Below are 22,594 nucleotides of genomic sequence, written 5' to 3' on the forward strand. Positions count from 1 at the left end.
GCTTGTATTGTGTTTTTTTTTTTTTTTTTTGAAGACAATCAATGTCTGGAAGTTTTTTTTTTTTTGTTGTTGTTTTTTTTTTATAGTTAATGCTGGCAATAAATGATCATTTGAAAAAAAAAAAACCTGCAAAGCAATTGGTCAAAACAACAAATGACTTATGGTAAACCACAACACAGTCCTGCTGTACAGAATTAAGCCCGTGTAGTGATGCATCCTCTATGTTTCCCACAGGTGGCGGTACAGGCAGCCAGCAGACCATTCTCCATGAGGAGCAGTGGAAGATGCCGGCTCTGCCAGCACTGCTGCTGTCGATTTATGTCGTCGTCCTACTGCTGACTATGGCACCGCTCTCCTTCAGCCAGGCCAACACCCTCTCTGCCGTCCGGATGGGTGAGTGCCCTACAATGTCTTTTTGTCAACGCAGTACAAAGTACAATTTCTACAGTTCAATATTTCCAGAGTTGTTTGCTTAATTTCAGCTTTAGTTACCACTATGCCAAAGTGTGTTATAATTGTGTAGCTTTTTATTTAAAAAAAAAAAAAAAAGTAGCCTTACCGATAAACATTTGGTTTCTTCTGAAACATTCTCAAGGTTCATGTCGAACAGTTGTTGTGTGGCTGTGTGATTTTTTTTTCTTTTTTTTTTCAACACAAAAAAATATGAGACAGAAACTGAATGGCATGAAAGCGTGCCAGACTGAATTTGAGCATGTTCTCTATGTTGACCATTTAAATGTCTCTGGATAGGAAATTTAATTGATGTACATGCCCATTAGAAGTGTTTAAAGGCATTACAGCAGGGTGGAGAAGAAGCGGAAAGAAATATATTAAAAACAGTCTATAAACTAATATAAATGAAGCCAGAAAAAGCTGAGATGTAATAATATAAGTATAGTAATTTTTTTAATCGCTTAGTCCAGTGCAGGGTCATGGGAAGCTGGAGCCTATCCCAGCAATCTTTGAGCGAGAGGCAGGGGACACCCTGGACAGGTCGCCAGTCCATCAGGGGGTCGAGAACATCATAACTGTCAGACATGAAAGCTGCAGTGTGAGGGATTAACAGTTGTTTTGCTGAAAGGTGGAGGTAGAAAAGTTTTTAGCTGAGATTTAAAACGGCTGAAAGTTTCAGGAGACCTGACATTTTCTGGAAGTTTGTTACACACGTGAAGAACATAAAACTGAACATTGCCTCTCCATACTCAGTTCTGACTTTTGGGTGCAGAAATCAGATTTTAATCCAATGATCTTAAGGAGTCTGTTCAAAATGAACCTGAAGATCCTAAATGTATTTTGGCAAGAGAATTTCATACAAATATTTCAAACAAATACTTGTAAAAATTCTCTACAGTTGATAATTTACTGAGCATTTAAGCAGTGAACAACACGATGCAGAGCTTCTGCTGATTTTCTCAGCTACAGTTTGTTGTATATCTTGGATCCTACATGTACTGTGAGCTCTCTCCTGCCAATAAAAATCATTCTTATCTCACCTTCAGTTATCTGTTGCTTTGTCCCTTTCTCTACTTTTTTTTCTTCCTTCCTCCATTTGAAACAACTGGTGTGTTTATGTTAACTTAGTAACATGCGACTCGGTACATAATGTGAAACTGGGCTCCAATGTCATGCTGTGTCTCTGCAGAAAAGGTTGAATAGTGCTGTTTCTCTGCATGCTGCTGGGCAGCAACAGCTCCAGAAATGCACATGATAGATGTCACTGTGCCGTCAAACAAGTACGGAACGCACAGTTTTAACATCGGGAATTTACATAAAGCATCTTTAAAACAATTTTCTCAAGTTTTGGTCTCCTTTAATGCTCCCATGCACAAATTTCATAAATGCCCAGTTAAAAAAGCTTTGATAATCACTCTATAAGTTGCGAAATAAGTTGCGAATCAGAGGGGGAAAAAAAATCACTAAGATGATAAAATAATATCTTTTTAGGGGGATTGGATCAAGTCATGATTTGATGCAATCAGTTTCTTTCTATCAGAGGCTATGTATGAATTGTTCTAAAGTGTTGCTATACAAATAAAGCTGAATTGAATTTAATTGAATTATTAAAGAAAGTACTATGTTTTCTTACATATTAATGTTGCAACCAGTTAAAAGATTTATTATGTGAAACGTTTCCAAGTGTTACTAATTGACTGAACTCAGTGTGATTAGATGTAGAGATTCTTTCTTCTCGTTTATTTTTCCAGGCAGAGATGTTAATAACCTGCCGGATGTACATTATACCAGACCACACAGTGTTTTCATCCAAGTTACTGTTAAATAGATCAGGAAGTTAAATAAGATCCACTCTCAGCTGTGCAACTAAAGACACATGAATTTAAATACAAGCGCTTGTTACAGTTATTACACAATCAGCTTTACACAGTTATGGCATGCCATTTTTATTTTTTTATTTACCAGTATGCATGCATATAATTATATACATGCATACTGATAAATAAAAAATAAATAAATAAAAAAAAATGTCAAGAGAAGCTAGGTCATGTGACCGCGGAAGCTAAGAAGACTGGTCTCCAAATCAAAATCGGGAAGACTGTGGTCATTAGGGTGAATAACAAGCAGCGAGACCCAGTCCGACTACGTGAAGAAAACATCAAAGAAGCTGATAAGTTTGTTTACCTAGGCAACGTCGTTAGTAAGGATGGGGGAACGGATGATGACATCCAGTGTCGTATAAACAAAGCTTGACATGCTTTCAACACCTATCTGGAGATCAACTGCCTCTCACTCCACAACAAGACCTGCATCTTCAACACCAACGTGAAATCGGTCCTATGGCTCAGAAACACAGCGAGTGACCAAGACCAGCACCCACAAGCTTCAAACCTTCATCAACAAATGCCTCAGGAACATCTTAAACATCAGATGGCCAGAGAAGATTCCAAATGAACAACTGTGGGTCAGAACAAGCCAAACTCTAACAGAGATCAAGATTAGAAAGCGAAAATGGAACTGGATTGGCCACACTCTGCGAAAGCCTGCACACAACATCACCAGGCAGGCCCTTGACTGGAATCCTCAAAGCAAGCACAAAGTGGGTCGGCTGAAGCAGACTTGGGGGAGAAGCATCGAAGCTGAGATGAAGGCTGCCAGAAAAAACGTGGACTGAGCTAAGGAGGACCAGCCAGAACCAAGTGCGATGATTGTTGCAGCTCTATGTTCCACAAGGAATCAAGTGGCATAAGAAGAAGAAGAAGAAGAAGATGCATAGAATTGTTTCTTCTGTAGGGCATCAAAAACACCAAGCCTTTGAGGCCATTTATCGTCAATATATAGCTGATTTGTTGTTTAAACAAGATTAGCAAAGGTGCTTATAGCAATTAACTATGCATAACAGTAGCACAAAATCAAATTGGTAAAAAAAAAAAAAAAAAAAAAAAAAAAAAAACCAATATGATTTATTTTACTTAATAATGACATATTTTATTTGTAATGAGACCTTCACACAGCTTTTCAGTTAAATTTAATAACTGTTTACCACCCATAAGGTAACTCCATTATCAGCATGAAACTCTTTGGCCTACAAGAGTTTTTTCAGCTTAACACATTTTTATTCCTCCCCAGGCAAAGCAATTTTTTTTTTCTATGCACTGAGCCTTGTTATTTAGACGGTGTCTAAATCTGTAAACATAAAACACACTGTGAAATGTAATTGTCAAAAGGCCAGATGTGGCCAAAACACATTCAACACTCTCATTTTTATAAATGCCAAATGAGGTTTCTGACCAGGCAGACAAAAACACCACAATTTCCCCTTTGTCCTTTAGAAAAGAGATGGTAAACTGGGCTGTCAATAAAACATGACAATATAAAACACACTTAACAAGTTAAGCTAGAAAAAACAAACAAGTAAAAATAGACAACAGAAAGCTAATAGAAATCTGTAAAACTGCAACTGGAAGTGTCCACGTCCAATGCAGGCAGATAAATGGATCCTAAAGCCAATGTGTTGCTTTAATAAGCTTACCAATTGTGAAGATAATTAAAATTTTCAAAAAACTCACAATCTTTTGACTTATAGAATCTTGATATGATGTATGTCATAGCCAAGCAAACCACCTTATTCAGGTATAAACTGATAAAAAAATTATTAGACAACCCTCGTTTTCCAAACAAATGCACCAGCCATGATAGTAAAAACCCACCTACACCATCTTAGAAAAGGAAACATCAAAAGCAACAGGATGAAAAACCAAAAATAGAGCTGATACTCTTGTCTGGATGTGAACAGAAAGCAGAGGGAGGTGAGGACATTTGTAGCAGCTGTGGCATGTAAAGCCCACTCGTCATCACTTCTTTTCCTCCCACTAGAAACGGTAAAGAAAAGAAGTACCCGCTGGCTGTGTACAGTAACACCTGCCATATTTATTTTTGTTGCACCCTCCCAGCTGACTCGCATGCTTTGCATACTGAAGTGCTAGCGCACGTTTATGGAGTGAGCAAATTCAAGGGAGGAGTATGCTTGTTGTTTGCATATGGAAGCCTAGGAGAGTGTGATCAGGTAGTTCATTATACTAAAACCATTTTCCGAAGGCAAACAAAGATCCCACTCTAATGTCAGCCATTAAAATGTGTCTGAGTGGAACAGAAGACAAGATTAGCACAAAATGTACTGTATGAAAAACAAAAAAATATGGGGTGGGAGTGTTTCCATGGCTTGATTCTGAGCCAAATAATGGAATGTTTTTGCAGTGTAATTCGTCCTTTCACATTTCCAAGTTTCAGGGAACATTGAGCTGTAACACAGAAAGCAGAAACACCAGAGAACAAGACTAAAAATCAAAGGGAATATGCTGCAAAGTCTCAGTAATAAGCAGAAAGTCTGCTGCTGCTGCAGCTGCTGCTAGGGTTTGTTCTGGATTTGATTTGTGTTTTTTAAATAATTAACGCCTCTTGGAGCAAAGCAGGAGGCAATTTATCTTGTCCTTCCTCAAAAAGACTGTTGTGGGTTTTTTTGCACTTTAGGGTAACACAGAGAAAGCCAGATGGTTCATGAGTTGAGTCATCTCATCTTCACAGTGTAACTGTTTGAAAACAGAAGCATTAGACAGTAAAACCAACACCTATTGTTTCTTTTTTTTTTTTTTTTTCACCTGTTTTGTGAGACCTTGATGGTTTTTTTTTTTGTTTTTTTTTTTTTTAACAGTCTAGCCTTTCAAATTTGGATTGCACAACATTTCTGCCCACATCCAGAAAAAGTTTTTTACTTTTACATTGGAAATATGATTTTTTTAACTAAAAATCAGAAAGGGTGATGGCTACTTCTTGGAGCATTTAGACAGAAACTAATTTATTGTTTTTGTGCAGGACTGCCTGCTCTCATGGGAAAAGTATAATCACAACATACTGATGTGTGTTTTTTACTGTGCATTGGTTGCTGTTTGTGCATCACTGTAGAAAATAAACAGTAATGGAAAGATACTTTGTGATGTACTTTCACCCAAACTTTTGAGGCCATTTTTTACACGATATGTTTTTACAGCTCAGAGGGTGTGAAGATGAATTAAAATTACATTGAAGATGTAACTGCTTTTGTACATGGACCCCTTAATTAGATATAATGCATTATGAATCGATCATTTACTTCACTGTACCATTAAGAGCCAATTAAATTAGATTTTACTGCTCATCCTATACAATTAATGCAATGTCAAGGTAACACATCAGGGTATTACTGCTGTGGATGTTAAGTCCACAGAGTCTGCAAGCCATTGAAAAGATAATCACACCTTCCAGATGAACGTCCCAATGACAAAATGCGACTGACGCTGAGAATGCACCATAAAATGTGATGCCTTAAAACATCTGGATTTTATTGGAGGGAAGTCTGCTTAGTAGTACAGAAGTAGCATGACATATCTGTGAAGTCACCTACTGAGATTTCACAATGAATCCCAGGATGCTAATACAACACAAGCAACACCCACAACACACAGGAACTGTTAAACAAGATTTTCTTATGTAGATTTGACACAGTTAAAGGATTTATGACTCCAGATTAGGGGTATTCAACTTGGTCCTGTGAGGTCCACAAACCAGCAGGTTTTCCCTGTATTTCTGCTTCAACACATCTCAAATTAAAAGGATCTAAAAGCCTATTGGGTTTTGCACAATGACTCATTAATTTGAGTCAACTGTGTTGGAGCAAGGATCTAGATTTACTCTAGATTTACAAACTTCATTTTGTGAGTGATTAAGAATACTGGATTTATTCCCAAGACTTTGGATATTCTTTAGAGTTGGAACAAAGATACAAACTTGAAAGTATTTCACATGTAAATGTTTGAATGTGTATCGATTTAAGTATGTATGGAGAAATTTATTATTAATAAAAAAAAGTCATTGTCATGGGCTGCACAGTGGCGCAGTGGTTAGCACTGTGGCCTCACAGCAAGAAGGTCGCTGGTTCAATCCTTGGCTGGTTTGGTCAGTGGCCTTTCTGTGTGGAGTTTGCATGTTCTCCCCGTGTATGCGTGGGTTCTCTCCGGGTACTCCGGCTTCGTCCCACCATCCAAAGACATGCATGATAGGTTAATTGGTCACTCTAAATTGCCCCTAGGAGTGAGTGTGAGCATGAGTGTGGTTGTTCGTCTCTCTGTGTGGCCCTGCGATGGACTGGCGAGCTGTCCAGGGTGTACCCTGCCTGTCGCCCAAAGCCGGCTGGGATAGGCTCCAGCTTCCCCACGACCCTGAATTAGAATAAGCGGTTCGGAAAATGAATGAAAGTCGTTGTCATATGGAATACTCTCTCTTTTCTTTGATTAAATCATTTAATTATTTACAAAAGCTAATAACGGCAAATAATATCTATTTATATATGTCTATATCTATATATATTTAAATAGATATAGATAGATATATAGATATAGATATATGAATAAATATTAATTCTTTGTACAACTTAGTACAATTAAGAGTTGCTTGGGCCTATTTTGTGCCTTTTGGCGAGATGGGGACAGGTTACCAGTCTATCACAGGGGTAACTCGAAGAGACAAACAACCATTCACACTCACACTCCTGAGGACGATTTAGATTAACCAATCAACCTAACATGCATGTCTCTGGACAAACATACCTATTTTTTTTTTTATATATACACTGCTCAAAAAATTAAAGGGAACACTAAAGTAAAACATTGTAGATCTGAAAGTATGAAATATTTTTATTAAATACTTTGTTCTTTCCATAGATGAATGTTCTAACAGCAAAATCACACAAAAATGAAAATCAAATGCATCAACCCATGGAGGTCTAGATTTAGAGTTATACTCAAAATAAAAGTGGATAAAAACACTACAGGCTGATCCAACTTTGATATAATGTCCTTTAAACAAGTCAAAATGAGGCTCAGTAGTGTGTGTGGCCTCCGCGTGCCTGTATGACCTCCCTACAACACCTGGGCATGCTCCTGATGAGGCGGTGGATGTTCTCCTGAGGGATCTCCTCCCATACCTGGACCAAAGCATCCACCAACTCCTGGACAGTCTGTGGTGCAACTTGGTGTTGGTGGATGGAGCGAGACATGATGTCCCAGATGTGCTCAGTTGCATTCAGGTCTGGGGAACGGGCGGGCCAGTCCATAACATCAATGCCTTTGTGTTGCAGGAACTGCTGACACACTCCAGCCACATGAGGTCTAGCATTGTCTTACATTAGGAGAAACCCAGGGCCAACCGCACCAACATATGGTCCACTAGGGTGTCTGAGGATCTCATCTCAGTACCTAATGGCAGTCAGGCTCCCTCTGGGGAGCACATGGCGGGCTGTGCAGCCCTCTAAAGAAATCCCACCCCACATCGTTACTGACCCACTGCCAAACCGGTCGTGCTGGAGGATGTTGCAAGCAGCAGAACGTTCTCCATGGCGTCTTCAGACTCCGTCACGTCTGTCACATGTGCTCAGTGTGAACCTGCTTTCATCTTAGAGTGCCAGTGGCAAATTTGCCAAATCTTCGTGTTCTTTGGCAAATGCTAAACATCGGTGTTGGGCTGTCAGCACAACCCCCACCTGCGAACATCGGGCCCTCATACCAACCTCATGGAGTTTGTTTCTGACTGTTTGTGCAGACACATGCACATTTGTGTCCTGCTGGAGCTCATTTTGCAGGGCTCTGGCAGTGCTCCTCCTGTTCCTCCTTGCACAACAAAGGCGGTAGCAGTCATGCTGCTGGGTTGTTGCCCTCCCATGGCCTCTTCCACATCTCCTGATGTACTGGCCTGTCTCCTAGTAGCACCTCCATGCTCTGGACACTACGCTGACAGACACAGCAAACCTTCTTGCCACAGCTCACACTGATGTGCCATCCTGGATGAGCTACACCACCTGAGCTACTTGTGTGGGTTGTGGACTCCGTCTCAAGCTACCACTAGAGTGAAAGCACCGCCAGCATTCAAAAGTGACCAAAACATCAGCCAGAAATCATCAGAACTGAGAAGTGGTCTGTGGTCACCACCTGCAGAACCACTCCTTTATTCGGTGTGTCTTGCCAATTGCCTACAATTTCCACCTGTTGTCTATTCCATTTGCACAACAGCATGTGAAATTAGTTGTTAAGTGGACAGTTTGATTTCACAGAGATGTGGTTGACTTGGAGTTATATTGTGTTGTTTAAGTGTTCCCTATATATATATATATATATATATATATATATATATATATATATATATATATATATATATATATATACACATACATATATATATATATATGTATATATATATATATATATATATATATATATATATACTGTCAGCTCACTAACTGCTACTGTTTGTTGATACTATTTTATTTATAATACCACAGGGCTCGTGCTGTTATTGTTCAAAATGTCACTGTTTGTTGCCAACATGCACTAAGCCAAACTGGTGTTTGTCATAAATAAAGAGTTACAGTTGGTTTTCAAGGTTTGCTTCATAACTATGCACACTTATTTTACCACACTGTCAGAAGTTTGCATGAAAATCTGTCAAAAAATAACACTGCCTGCATGACAAGCTCGTCACAACCGTCACTGAATCTGTGTTTCTGTAATTTCGGCTTTCATCTTTGCTCTACAACATGATTCAGATGCCATTTCTTGGAGTCTAGACAAAGAGATGTGGAGGTAGAGCTCAATATCTTCCCAGAAAGCACAGCACTCGCAGTAAATGAGTAGAGGAGGGAAGAGAGGGAGGATGAAGATGAGACAGCAGATAAAGAGTCCTCTTCAGAAGCCTCACTAGTGTTCAGACACTATCGCTGTTAACACAGTATCTGACTCCATACACACACACACACACACACACACACACACACACACACACACAGCACTTACAGATGCAGTACAAACACACATCAAGCAAAAATTTTACCCTCAAATATAATGGTTTTCTTTTAATTTACCATCTGTCCGTCTGAAGCTTCGTGGAATTTCGCCAATTTCTTGTCTTTTGCTAACAGTAATCAGCAAAGTGATCTTTGTTTCTGACTTGCTCATTAACAAGCAACTGTCAAATGCTGGCTAATAAAATACAGGATTATTATACTTAAGAATTTTTGTAATTGCTTTCACAACGTAAATTCATTAACTTATGAAAGCTTAAAGGAAAATATGACCTTTCACAGCTAAACCATTGCTATACAGTATACTTTACCTTTATAGTAATATTAATTTTGAAAAAAAAATATTATATGAAACATGCTGACTCATGTCAAAGTTAATATTTACAGCATATTTTATTTTAATTTAAAAATGCTATGAAATTATTCAGTTCCTGTTTTCTTTTAAAGGACCTACACCAAACAAAAGTACTTCTTGAAGTCTGTACAATTTTATTTGAAAATCTAAGAGACACTTATTATGACTTTGAATAAATTCCAGTTAAGCCATAACCCAGAGGACCACAGCTCACCTGCCTCTCCTCTTGCTTCTCCACCTGCCTCAGCATCTCCTCCTCTCTTCAGTTTGTTTTTGTTTGTAGTAGTTGTTGTTATCAACATTATTAATGTCTACATCACAGTTTTAAAATACTTTATATTTGCTATAAACTTTTTAAGGTCTCTTTCTGAAATAACTAATTTTGTTCACCTTTCTCTTAGTTGAGTTTCCATCTCTGATTGATCTCCAGTGGCACTGCTCTGTGGAGTTAGCTATCCTAGCGCTAGACAACATAATGAGTGACAGTAAGGACAGCCAACCGCCTTATGAAGACATAAAGGAGAACAGCCAATGACAAGATTTGAAAAGGTGAAACTTGCAGCAGCTTGTTACAGATGGAGAGCGCAAAGTTCTCTGTTGTTCAACGCATTTGGAAGTAACACGGTTTGCTCAACCATTGCTTGTTATTGGGAGGGACACATCCCTACCGTGCTGAAAACTAATGTCTACCCAAATGTAGCACTTATTAGGGAATGTTTCTGTATGCTGCTCTCTGTCATCTGCTTCTATGTTTACTCTCACTGTACATTCAAACCACTTTCAGTTTTGCAGTTTACCATTGTTACCATTAGGGGGCAGAGCGAGCAGTTTGTAGCTATGAACTGCAAAAATAAGAAACAGTGTGTAAGTCTATGCTAGTAGTAGAAGCATGCACCTGGTGTGGTTGCATAAAGGAGTTTGTACACTCTGCCCATCTTCATTGGTGAGAGTTAAAGACGTTTTTCTACATCTAGAGCCGCGAGTCAGAGTGGTGTAACACAAACTTTTTTGAAAGAACAACAGATAAGGCCGACATGTTTCATACAGAAAATGAACTGATACTTAAACATTCAGTATTTAAGGCTAAAGCTCAGTGTGTACAATTCCAGGGAACCTCAAAGTTCATATTTGTCATAACAGCATTTTATTTTTTTTTTACCTACAATTAAATGAAAAAAGTCATACATGAGAAAAGTAAGGCATTTCACATCTGAGACCTCTGAGATTTCTATGATGAGACTTAATGACAAACAGAAGGCAGGTGGGTAATTATTAGACTAGATGTGCTGCACAAGCAGAAGGCAGGGGTATACTCAACAACAAGCTGAAAAACAAAAAAAAACAAAAAATGCTTTGGCAAAATACTGGAATTTTAAGGAGAAATGCCAACATATTAAAACCTTATTTCTGTTTTATCATTAATCGTTAGTAGACAAATATATTTGGAATTGTTAATTCATTGAAAAAGGATGCATTGGTGTCAACCCCAAAACTGCTGACTTTCAGTGTCCTTTTTCCTGCTTAACTATAGCTGCAGTTGACAGACAAAGAGCTAAATCAAAAGGAAAGTTTTGGAAAATAAGGCCAGAAAGAAATCAGACCTGTCCTGAAAGACAAAAAGCTCAAAACTTGGTTCTTTCTTCTGTTTAATTCCTCCCAATGTTCTCTATGAATTTTGCCTGAGAGCCCCGTTGACCACATCTCAAAAAATTAAACAGGCTAAATTGCAATTCAACATGAAATGATAACTTTTTTCTGTACCCTGTTGATAAAATCATTTTCTTCCCATCTTCTTGAAATGAGATTCTCTAGAGCAGGTCAAAGTGCCACACTGTGGGTTCAACCTAGGACACAATGATAAAACATATTTTTTATTGAGGTAAAAAGGGTCTGCAGACTGATTTATGTAACGCCTGGATGCAGCGTACCTTTACTGAAAAATTGACTAACCTGTTTTCTTGTCACACCCCATCGGTGAACTCTTGTAGTTGGCATTATTTTATATGAAAGAGGAAGTATTGACTCTGGGGGCTGCAGGTAGGTCGACTGATTCAATGAGACAAGACAAAAGGGAGAATAAAAACAACAAATCGCATCGGTGGCTTGCAGTTTGGATCACAGCACTGTTGCAACCCTCTAGTGGCTGTTTTTTCTTTCAGAGACAAACAAGACAACTTTGCACTCATGTTATTGAGTGTATATCAAAGTTAGTTCATGTTTTTACAGACATATTGATTTTTTTGCCCAACCCTTATGACACATAATTTTGTTTACTTGGAGAAATGTGATGGAGGTGGGAAAAAAGCTCCCTAAAGAATCAGTTGGTCTTGCAGGTAAACAAAGAAGTAGGACACCAGCTGTCACTTCATATTCTTTCTTAATATCCTGCTGAGTTGGAACCCATGTTATACATTTGCATTGAATCTGAATCAAGCAGTTTTCAAGCAAGTAGTGGTCTGGCTTCTAATGAGTGATTCTCTTTCATTTGGCTGTTATCAACACTGAGATGCCTTAACAGTTATCGGCTGTGATAATAAACAATTTAGTTCCAGGTAACACTTTAGTTTAAAATGAAATACCTTTTAAAAATAAATGTGCGGAAACCTGCTTTCCAAAGTGAGAGAAGTATCTGTTCTTAAAGGGCAAATCTTACAACAATCATGCTGTGACAAACTACCTTTGACACACCGGCTCCTCTGTGCTTTAGAGATATCTAACAATGAACATAAGCTAAATGATTCCTTCAGGATGACAGATTTCACAGGCTGAAATAATTCATGGCAGTTTTTAGCAGCAGCCGAAGGAATTAATGCCACTGAATAATTCATCTTTGGTGTAAAAGGTATGATCCTGACTTGATTTTTAATTCTATAAGACAAAAAAGTGTTTGCTTCCACTTAGTACAATGTTTAAGATCTAAATGTCAAAAGCTGCTTTTCCATTACATCTAGAATTGTACAAACATTAAATATTGCACTAAAAAAGTGTTAATGGAAACAGCTACATTTCGAATAAAGTCTCAAAAATAACTAAAAAGATTTTACATTCTCATGAAGTGGTTTTTCAAATGTTTGGATATCAAAATAAAGTGGAAAAGTGTAATGGAAACACATTTTTTCCCTTTTTTTTCTCATGTCCTTGGACATGACATGGGGGTCGTGACCAGTTCCTTTCCGGTAAAGATGGCACAGTATGGTATAAATAACAGCAAATTTCAGAGTTTTAGAAAAGAAAATAAGGGCGAACGCTTCGAAAAACCGTAGCAAATTCTCTGCAAGTAGAAAACCCCAAAATATTGCTACATGGCTCCCGTAGATTAGCCGCTGGACAAGATTTTATGAGAACTAAGGCTCATGTGCAAAACACTGTTCAACGGAAACACCTGCAAATCGTAATCGTTGTTTGTCGAAACTTACAAATAGAGGCAACTGGGGAAACTGGCTGAGATGGGTCTGACTAAAAGGCACATACTGCTGTTATTTGATTGTGTTCTAATTTGCACCGCTTTGCTTTGTAATTGCCAACACCTTGTTGACAAGACAAAACCCAACACTTCAAAATGGGGTCAAAATTGACGAACAAAGCATAAAACTTGGTTAGATTGTTGGTTTCACAAATAGAATAAAGAAAAGTGAATACATTTTGTTTCTTTGTTGTAACAATACTGTTTTGCAGTAAAACACATTATATTGGAAAGCCCATTTATGTTTCTTTAAAATGGTGCCACATAAGAAAAATGAATTTGTGTGCAGAAAAGTAGAGTATGTGTTGCACGAATACTTGCCAAATCTCCACAGCCACTGCCAAACAGCCTATTTCTTTATTGACCCTGTTTGGTCTTGTTTATTGGATTGGACATATTGACAACTTAGCAATTTATTTATTTACCAAACGGGGGCCTCAGTAGCATGTGGAGGAACCATACATGGCAGCTTGGCACCTTCTTCCAGATTTGTCACTGCTGTGGGATGGCATTCCATTCTTCAACCAGTGTTGGCTTGTCTTGGTCGCTCTGGCATGAATAACACATACCACAAGTGTTTAACGGGGTTTAGGCCTTGGCTACAAGCGAGTCATTTTGTTCTCTTCACTTCTACTTTCTAGAGTCTCTAAATAATCTGCTTTTCTGTGGTGAACCCAGACTTTGTGGACTTGGCACTGGTTACTCATTTTACCTCGATATCTCTTTGCATCAAGATTGCCCCCAATAATGACAAGCTTTTATGTTCCATTAACAGAAATGTTAACCATAAAAATGCAGCAATCAGCATTGTGTTCTCTGCATCCTCTTCACACTTTAAGCCTATGATCCAGCTGTCATCGACAGATTCTGGACCCATCAGTGGACATAATGTTCCTCCACATATGATGTCAATACAACCACAAATAGGCCTTATTGTTAAGGACAGTCACTGCAATAGCAGAATGAGCTGTTTTTCCTTGTAATGTGGCAACACTAGCAATAAATAGGCCTCCAACCAATATAGAATTGCCAGGAAGCATTGTTACAACAAAGAAATAAACCACCAAACTGAGGTTTTTTTTTTTTTTTTGTAGAGTTTTAAACTGTCTAAGTTGTATTTTTACACTCAAGTTTTGCCTTTAGAAATAAGTGTTTGGCTTAAGAATAAGTAGTGCAAGCAGAACTGTTGATCTGTTTTTAGTTTAACACTACAATGTTCTGTTGATAGTTTTGTCTGCATATACGGTGACTGAAGTATCTGAGTCAAGACCTTTCTGTCTGTACTGAAAACACATGCACAGGTTTCTCCAAACACTAATTGGTGGAAGGATTTACTGACCCTAAAGAGAGACCTGCCACAAAAACACAAAGCTCCTCTAATTACAGACGCTGCCTCTGATCTCATCTACTGTGAGCTGTTTCTCCACATGACAATGAAAGTGCTTTCATGTGATTGATAATTAGTCTTCAAATGGTTAGGATTGCTGCACATGGAAAATATTCAGTCTCCATACATAACACATAACACCGTGGGACATCATTTCAAAAGATATCGCGTGATTTTTTTCATACATCAACAGTTGTTTTTTTGTGTTTTTACGACTTAAAGTTTATTTTCATTTTCAGGGAGTAACAGTTTCACATATGTGATACTGCCAGTATATGGGCAATAAAAAAGGGGAAAAAAAAAAAAAAAGAAAATATACATTAAAAAAACAAACAAATAAAGCTTGATTAGAAAATTAATAGCAGTAATAACAAAGATATTAACTGAACACGGGTTTAAGGTTATTTCAGTACAAACAAGTAAAGTAAATACACAGCGGTTATTTCTCGACCCACTTGTCATCAAAATCATCCATTCTGTCCAGCAGTCTGAATGAGAGTCTTTTAAATGCTGCTAGTTGACCGAGAGAGGAGCACCACTGGTGAACAGTTGGATTAACTGGGACTTTCCATTCCTGCCACTAACAGTTGTTTCTTTGTTTAAAAAAGGCAGTTTCCATCTCTGTTAATGAATACTTATTATTGCAGTGCTTCAATCAAAGTATTTCTCCTTGTCTTTCTTGTTCTCTCTGATTGACAATCTACTTCAGGTGATGAAGTTGTAAAACAGAGACTAGGCAGACAAAATGTGTTTTCTCAGTCGGGCACTCATCAAACTCATTACCGGACAGATAAATAGATGCACCTGCAAACCCACTTTTGTGTGATTTTGTTGAACTGGTAAAGCTCACTGCTCACTGTTGGTTGCACATATTATTTAATATGAATTAGTTTTACATTTTATGGGGTGGCAGTGGTTCAGGTGGTTAAGCCACTTTCCTTGTAACCTGACAGTCGGTGGTTCGAGTTCTGCTCGACTACGCTGCTGCAGTCCCAAGGAGGATTGTTCTCTGAGGGCCAGTTCCAAGCCCAGATAAACGCAGAGCATTGCATCAGGAAGGGCATCTGACATACCAAAATATGCCAATTCACCCGATTGGTGATTCACTGTGGCGACCCCTTTAGAGGGACCAGTCAAAAGGGGACAAAACGTTTTTATATTTATATTGTGAAATATATTTATATTGTTTATATATTTATATTGTGAAATTTATAATGTGTTTAAGCCACAAGGAGGGCAATTGTAATAATACGCATCTTTACATGTGGAAAATATTGTCAGATGGGTTATTGAAAAGTTATTTGATTTATGGTGTTTATGCATTTACATGCATCATGTGGTTGAAGAGAGTTAGAGTCAGTTTCTCATGTGCAGAACTTTCTGACTTGCTATAAACAGCTGCAGAAGAACAAATGTTGATTCCCACAGTAAACACCACGGAATAAGTATATTTATTACTATCTCACTAAGCTTTCTTTCTTAGAAATATAAAATTCTTTTAAAATCTCAAGCATTGCATTTGGATCACAGACTGATCCACTCTATTATGACCCTGCCATGTTTTTGTTGTTTTTTTTTTCTTTTGTAAAACACACTTAATTGAGTGGAACCATATGTTGGCAAACAGCAAAAGCAAAGAGCATTTTTAATCAGAATATTTTTTACCCAGACTGCTGAATGTGTTTTCGTGTGTACCGAGTGGAATAATCACTAAAACATGTCGATCAAACTGAGACTTTGTTCCAAATGAATTGCATAAGATATTGCTGATTTGTGAAGCATTTTTCACTCTAATGAGGCCTTTAAGCTGGAAACTTGTGTCCATGTAAACATGACTGTGCTCTCCCGAGAGTGTCCTATATATCAGCACACAATGTCTTATTTGGTTGTCACTAAACCAAGCTGAACTTGATCAGTTCTGCTGAAAATCCAACTATATACAATAATGTAACAGCCATATTTGGTGTGACCAAGGCTGACCTGTAATTTTAATCTAAAACTTATTTTGTCAAACAACCACATGCGAGAAGTGAAACAAAACATAGAAAACAAAGCATGTCATTCATTCACCTATTTATTTTTTCAACCACATAGTCTGATTAAGGGTTGCGACTAGCTGTAGCTTATCTTAGCAATCATTGGGCAGGAGGCAGGGTACACCCTGGACAAGTTGCCAGTCGATTACAGAGAAGAAAATTTAAAAAAGAAAAAGACACATCTTATACACAGTCTATCTCAATTTCATTGCTGTGTTTAATCCAGTTCAAAAACAATTTGTTCCTTTATGTCTCTTTCAGGACAAGAACGAGCACTCCTGTGTTCAGTCATAACAACATGTAGTTATATTTGACAATTAAAACAGTGTTCTTCTACAAGGGTGTCACCTTCTCATTTCACATCTTCTAAATATGATAACATCCTTCACAGATAAATAGAAATCTGTAACCATGTATGTACCAGTTTGTGTGGGAAATTGTGAGAAAATATGTAAATCTCTTGCAGGCAGGTCATAATTATGGCATTTATAACCACATTTTCCATAACAGCTTTCTTCAAATCTTTTTTCTTGCTTTAGTTGTATATCGTGTTATAATGATCTTTAGGAAGCTGCAGATAAAATGGCCTTCTCATGACAGTGAAGCCCTACTTTTTTTTTTTTCTTCTGAATATAGCATCTAGGTTAATCTATAAGAACATGGTGAAGCTTCACACCTTTATTTTTAATGTCTTGCAACTCTTTTGGGAGGTAAATATATATTAGTGCCTAGATTTGACAATTTATTTAAACCTTTTTCAGCCTGATGACCTAGAGCAACTTGTTCTTAGAAATCTGCTAGTTTGAACCATTATACTGTTTGATATGCTCTGATGCTTTGACTGAGCTGTTATTGAACAAATGACATCCACTCAAACTCTGCCAATCAATAAAACTTAAATTTCACTTTCAGATACTGTTTGTTCATATAGTACCACTTCTAGATGAGTGTCATTCAGCACAATTTCTCAGCACTCATTTACAATAAAAGAAAAACATATGAAGAGTTTTTAAACTCCTATGCACCATTGTAAAATTGAGAATACACACTTTTTTATCCTTTCGCTTATTTTCCCACCTGGCAGCTGTGAAGATCTTATAAAAACCCATGCAGTGCTTGACGTTTGCTGGAACTTTAGCTCTCTGCATCCACAGCAAGTAATTCTGGCATCAATTTAAAACCATCACAGGGCAAGCCAAACCTGCATTTAGGTGCTGGCAGTTACCCATCTTGACTTGAGTCCTTCAATTACAAAAACCTTTTCAAACAACCCTTTGTATTTAACAGCCACTGAGTCATGAACCTTGAAATGGTGAAAGCTCTGGGCGTTGGAGAGGAAGAAAATAACATTTTCCAGTACTGAAAAAGGAAAAAGTTCCTGGGGAAAAAAAAACAAACAAACCTATTCACACACCTGATCAAAATCCATTTTTGGTTTATTTAAAGTGAAAAGCTAAACGGCTGACATTGTGCTTAAAATAATCCACCACAATTCTGCAAGAAATTAAAGACTATGAGCTGCAAGTTGTGATTAATTAGTTTTGTGTCGCCCAAATTTCTTCTTTTTTTTTTCTCTTTTTTAGAATTAAATGATGTGATTAGTTAGTTTTCAAGAATTATTGTCTGGAGTAAAAAGCTAAATGTCCCTAAAACATTTCATACTTTAAATCCTTTTGACACCCAGTCACAAGTCAGAATTCAGCCTTTCGTCCCCATTGTATTACTTCTGAAGGTCAAAATGTGGCTCTTGTGTTTTTTGCTAGAATTTACCAGAAAGAAATTACAAAAAAAAAAAAAATTGTATGATCCATTGTGTGTGTGTGTGTGTGTGTGTGTGTATGCATGTGTCAGATTTAACTATATGTGTGCATGCAGCCCTCGGCTGTTATTAATGGAGGAGTCAAAGGTGAGCCATTATAAACCACCAGGCGACCCGGTTGCCATGGCAGCGTGCATGTAAGTGCTTGCCAGACTTTCTGATGCTTTACAAGTTGAAAGCAACAGGGATTTTAGCTCGGTGCAAATCCGGGTTCAGAGAAGTACGAGCAAAATAAAAAGAATCTTAGCTGAGGAGAGCTGAACTTTTATGTCCAACATTAAGCCTCTGCATTTATTAAAGTTAATTTTCCTCCGTGAGACGACATGAGGGCAAAAAAAAAAGAGAGGTACCGATAGCAGTGCAGCATTCGGGCTCCGCTGTGAATCATGAAGGGAAGTCACAGAGAAGCTCTCTGATATAGTTCCAGCAGAGTTTGTTAGCGCTTACAAATGATCCAACCTGAGATGCAAACAAAATGAGTTGGGAAGAAGAAATGGAAGCACAAAGTGAATAAAGGAGGCAAAGGGAGGCATAAAGGGGTTTGTAAAAGCAAACAAAGCAAAGAAAGCAAAGAGACTACGATGGAAATGGAAACGAAAAGCAAAAGCACAGAGAAATAAATGGGTCCAAAAGATGTTTTGTTTTGTTTTTCATCTGACAACATTTGAGTACTGAAGAGAATAAGAATGATATTGTATCTTAATTTATGAAAACAGAAGATATGAATGAATAAGGGAAGAAACAAAAACCCCCATGTGAGTCTTTTCTATCATACAGTCAAGCTGCTTTCACATTTCAAAAGTACGCAGCCTCCAGAGATCAACAAGCAAATGTGAATTCATGAAAAGGCAGTGAAAGGGGGTGGGTTTTCAATCTGATTGGCTGTGATCAGCAGTATTACATGGTGTGTGTTGCTTTGGACGTGTGACTGGCGCAGAATAACAATGCAGAGAACTGTAATTGCAAAAAGTGGACTTAACTATTATCCCCACTAATTGAAGGGTTCATCGTCCTGCTAAGGGGACTTTTCCCAAAAATATTAAGAAATTTAATGCTAAGAATGGGGGGAAAAAAAATGCAACAGTTTCTGGTGAAGGTTCAAGCTAAAAGTATGACACAAAAGTAGAAACAAGAGTAGAAAATGAAAGGAGCCTCCACCAGACTGAACAGGTGTTTGAGCTGGAGAAAAAATAAAAAAAATAAAAAATAGTGGTAGGAGAGGCTGCCATGTGTTGAAAGTCACAGAAAACCTAGATTTTTCTGGCTAAATGTGACATACGGCCAAAGAGAAACTACGCAAGGTTTACTCGTTTGAATTAAACAGCAGACTGATAAAGAAGTAAATGTTGCATCCCTGGAGTCCAAATCTCTTGCAAGTTAAAATGCTGTTGCAGGAACAAACAAGAACACTTTTTTATTTATTTTTTTATTTATTTTTTTTTTAAGAAAACACTATAAAATTCTGAACATATGTAAAAATATACAATGTAAAAATGTTACGTGTTTAAGCAAAGCCGTACATCCACATCAGCAGCTTATAGCATGGATCAGTCACACATGTGGTTGGTTTTGCTGTGATGGGTATTCAGTTCGGTTCTGCTCTATTGGTAAAGCGCCAGTTCACAACAAAGTCATCTCAAGGCACTTTACAGGCATAATCAATTCAAGCCAATGCTTTCTGATCCAACTAAGACAAACCTACATTAGTAGATTGTCATGGCTAGATGCCATGGGAACTGACTGTCAGGAAGTAGGAAAGCTACTTCATGGCATACAGGAGACATCGATGACATCAGCTGTAGCAGCTCAACATTTGAGCATAAATTAAGCTTTTGTTGGAAAAACAACATGTGTAATTGATAATTAATAACCCAGAAAATTGCATTGTTTTTTAGAAGCTTTACACTTTAATTTATCTTTTTTAACTCTGATTTTCTTCATTGTTACATATCAGAATTCTGATGGTTCTGTTTGCTGAAACATACATTTTTAAGATCTCGGTGCTTTACATTTTAATAATTGTGGAATATTTTATGAAAATGTGTCAGCAAAAATAGGTCCATAATATTTACTGTGAAGTGAAATCCTTCACATCCTTCTGAGGACATGAAGGCAAACTTCATTTCTGATGCTAAATCTGACTTTCACTAGCTTAGAAGCTACGTTTCTATAATGACATTGCTACCCAGCTGTTCCGTTCACACATTGCCTTGTGAATCCACAGCACAAGCGCATAATGAAGGAAAATTAACTCACCTGTAACATTTGCCATCAACATAATTAAAAACACAGCTCTTCTTTTCCTTTTTTGTCATCCAGCTGCCATCTTGGATGACCAGTCCTCATGCGGTCGTGGCGAGCGTCTGGCGCTGGCCCTGGCGAGGGAGAACATCAACAATCAGATGGAGGGTTCCTCCCAAGCAAAGGTGGAGGTGGATGTTTATGAGCTGCAGAAGGATTCCCAGTTTGACACCACTGATACCAGTAAGCCTTCATCCTTGCTTTGTCCTTATGTGGTGGTAATCTTTCCTTCCATTTTGTTGCTACGGAGACCTTTACAATAACTGCAATATGTTCCATACCGCATATGATTGCATGCATTATTTTACCATGTCAGTAGGCCATTTATTCCTATGATGCTACACAAAAATATTAAAAATATGGGAAAGTGCTTTTGAATAAACCAATTTCAGTATTTTTCACTTTGTTTCACTTTTGTGTTCATTTTGTATTAGATGTTGCTCCAAGAGATTAGGGTTAATGAAAAAGGTCCATTTCTAAAGAGAAATTTTGTAATTTAACAGAAAAACACAAAGTAAATTGGACAATTTAAACTGTATGGTCAACCTCGAAGAAGTCATGAGAAACTCTTAAGCTACATTCACATTATAGCATTTTGTGTTTCTGAATTAACCATGTTTTGTCTCACCACATGATGAGAGCCCTTCATACATAGCAGTTTCTACATCTTGCTTATTTATTTCATTATATCATTGCCATTTTTTTTTCAAGGTTTTGCAATGGAAAAAACATCCTTCCAACAACTCTGTTTCCTCTGACTCCTTGAAATTGTTAAACGTGCTACAGATTCAGTGAGAGACTAACAAATCATGCGTTTGTGTTTAGACAAAGTGATTGGTGACCAGCGATCAAACAACCAGTTTGCCTCAGAACTGTCTACAGCATGAAATATGGACTTAATATCTTGTTTTATAAACTAGAGTTTAGCATGAAAAAAAAAAAAAAAAAATTGAAGCATGTCAAATACTGTCATTTTGTCAAAAGCCCCTGGCATCTCTGTCTGTTGCAACACCAGAGGTTATTCTTTAGAGATTACTATGAAGGAAGCCCACAGTTGGCTGGAGGCGACTGGATAGAGATGGCAGACGCGAAGTGTTATAAAGTTATGAAGCATCATCAAGATTCGAGTTTAGGAGTGTAGTTGAGTTTGAAATACACTGCTTCATAACTCAAACCAGGGTTTGTTAGGTAATGACTTTTAATATTTTACCTTGTTTGCCTTTACCGTCATCCTCATGGATTTTCTGCATGGGACCGAAAGGCAGAATGGTGCTTGTATAGTAAAGACGAGTTTCATGAACAAAACTAAAAATAGACCAAAAATAAACAAACAAGAAATGTAACCAAATACAAAACTGTTAAGACTATTTTTGTGATATGGTTTATTAATTTGGCCTCAAATCAGATTTAATTTAGGTATCAAAATCTTAATATTCTTAAAATCTCAATATAAATACTATTTGTTAGTTATGACATTAAAAACGTTTTTTTTTCCCTTCTGTTTTTACATTTACAGTCTGTTCCTCTGTAGTCTCGTAGCTGTTTCAGATTATCTGCCAGCATCATCACACACTGTAAAACAAATGGAGGAATGATTTAAATAGTCTCTGAGGGAATGTCGTTTAAAACCACTTAATTGTACACATTGGAGGTTCCAGGTGTGTAATTAACTGTTCTGAAGTGACAAGCAGGACATGATTGAAGCAGCCAAACAGACACAAGGACAGATGGATCATGACAGTGTTTTACTGATTCGGGGTTTTGAGCGTTGGTGTGAAGCGAGGTCAAAGTGACCTGAGAGCCCGCGGCATTCTGAGCGAGCAGCTGCTCCTGATGTTTATTGATTATGAACTGCCATCAGCACAGGAAGAGACTTCCCCAAGGACAGGCATT

At 37.7% G+C, this 22,594-nt stretch overlaps 1 protein-coding gene across 1 annotated transcript in view; it reads left to right on the forward strand.

The window, feature by feature from the left end:
- Positions 1-239: 239 nt before the first annotated feature.
- The window catches only part of LOC306770446 (glutamate receptor ionotropic, kainate 5-like), a gene marked incomplete at its 3' end in the record, with an annotated part of 106,436 nt that continues 84,081 nt past the window's right edge, over positions 240-22,594 (forward strand). The window contains exons 1-2 of the mRNA XM_079259301.1: positions 240-393; positions 20,720-20,884. Of these exons, the coding sequence (XP_079115427.1) occupies positions 285-393; positions 20,720-20,884 (274 nt within the window). The 5' untranslated portion in view covers positions 240-284. The remainder of the gene's footprint in view (positions 394-20,719; positions 20,885-22,594) is intronic.

This window comes from Telmatherina bonti, assembly GCF_933228915.1.
Source record: "Telmatherina bonti genome assembly, chromosome: 19".
In the NCBI taxonomy this organism is placed as follows: Eukaryota; Metazoa; Chordata; class Actinopteri; order Atheriniformes; family Telmatherinidae; genus Telmatherina; species Telmatherina bonti.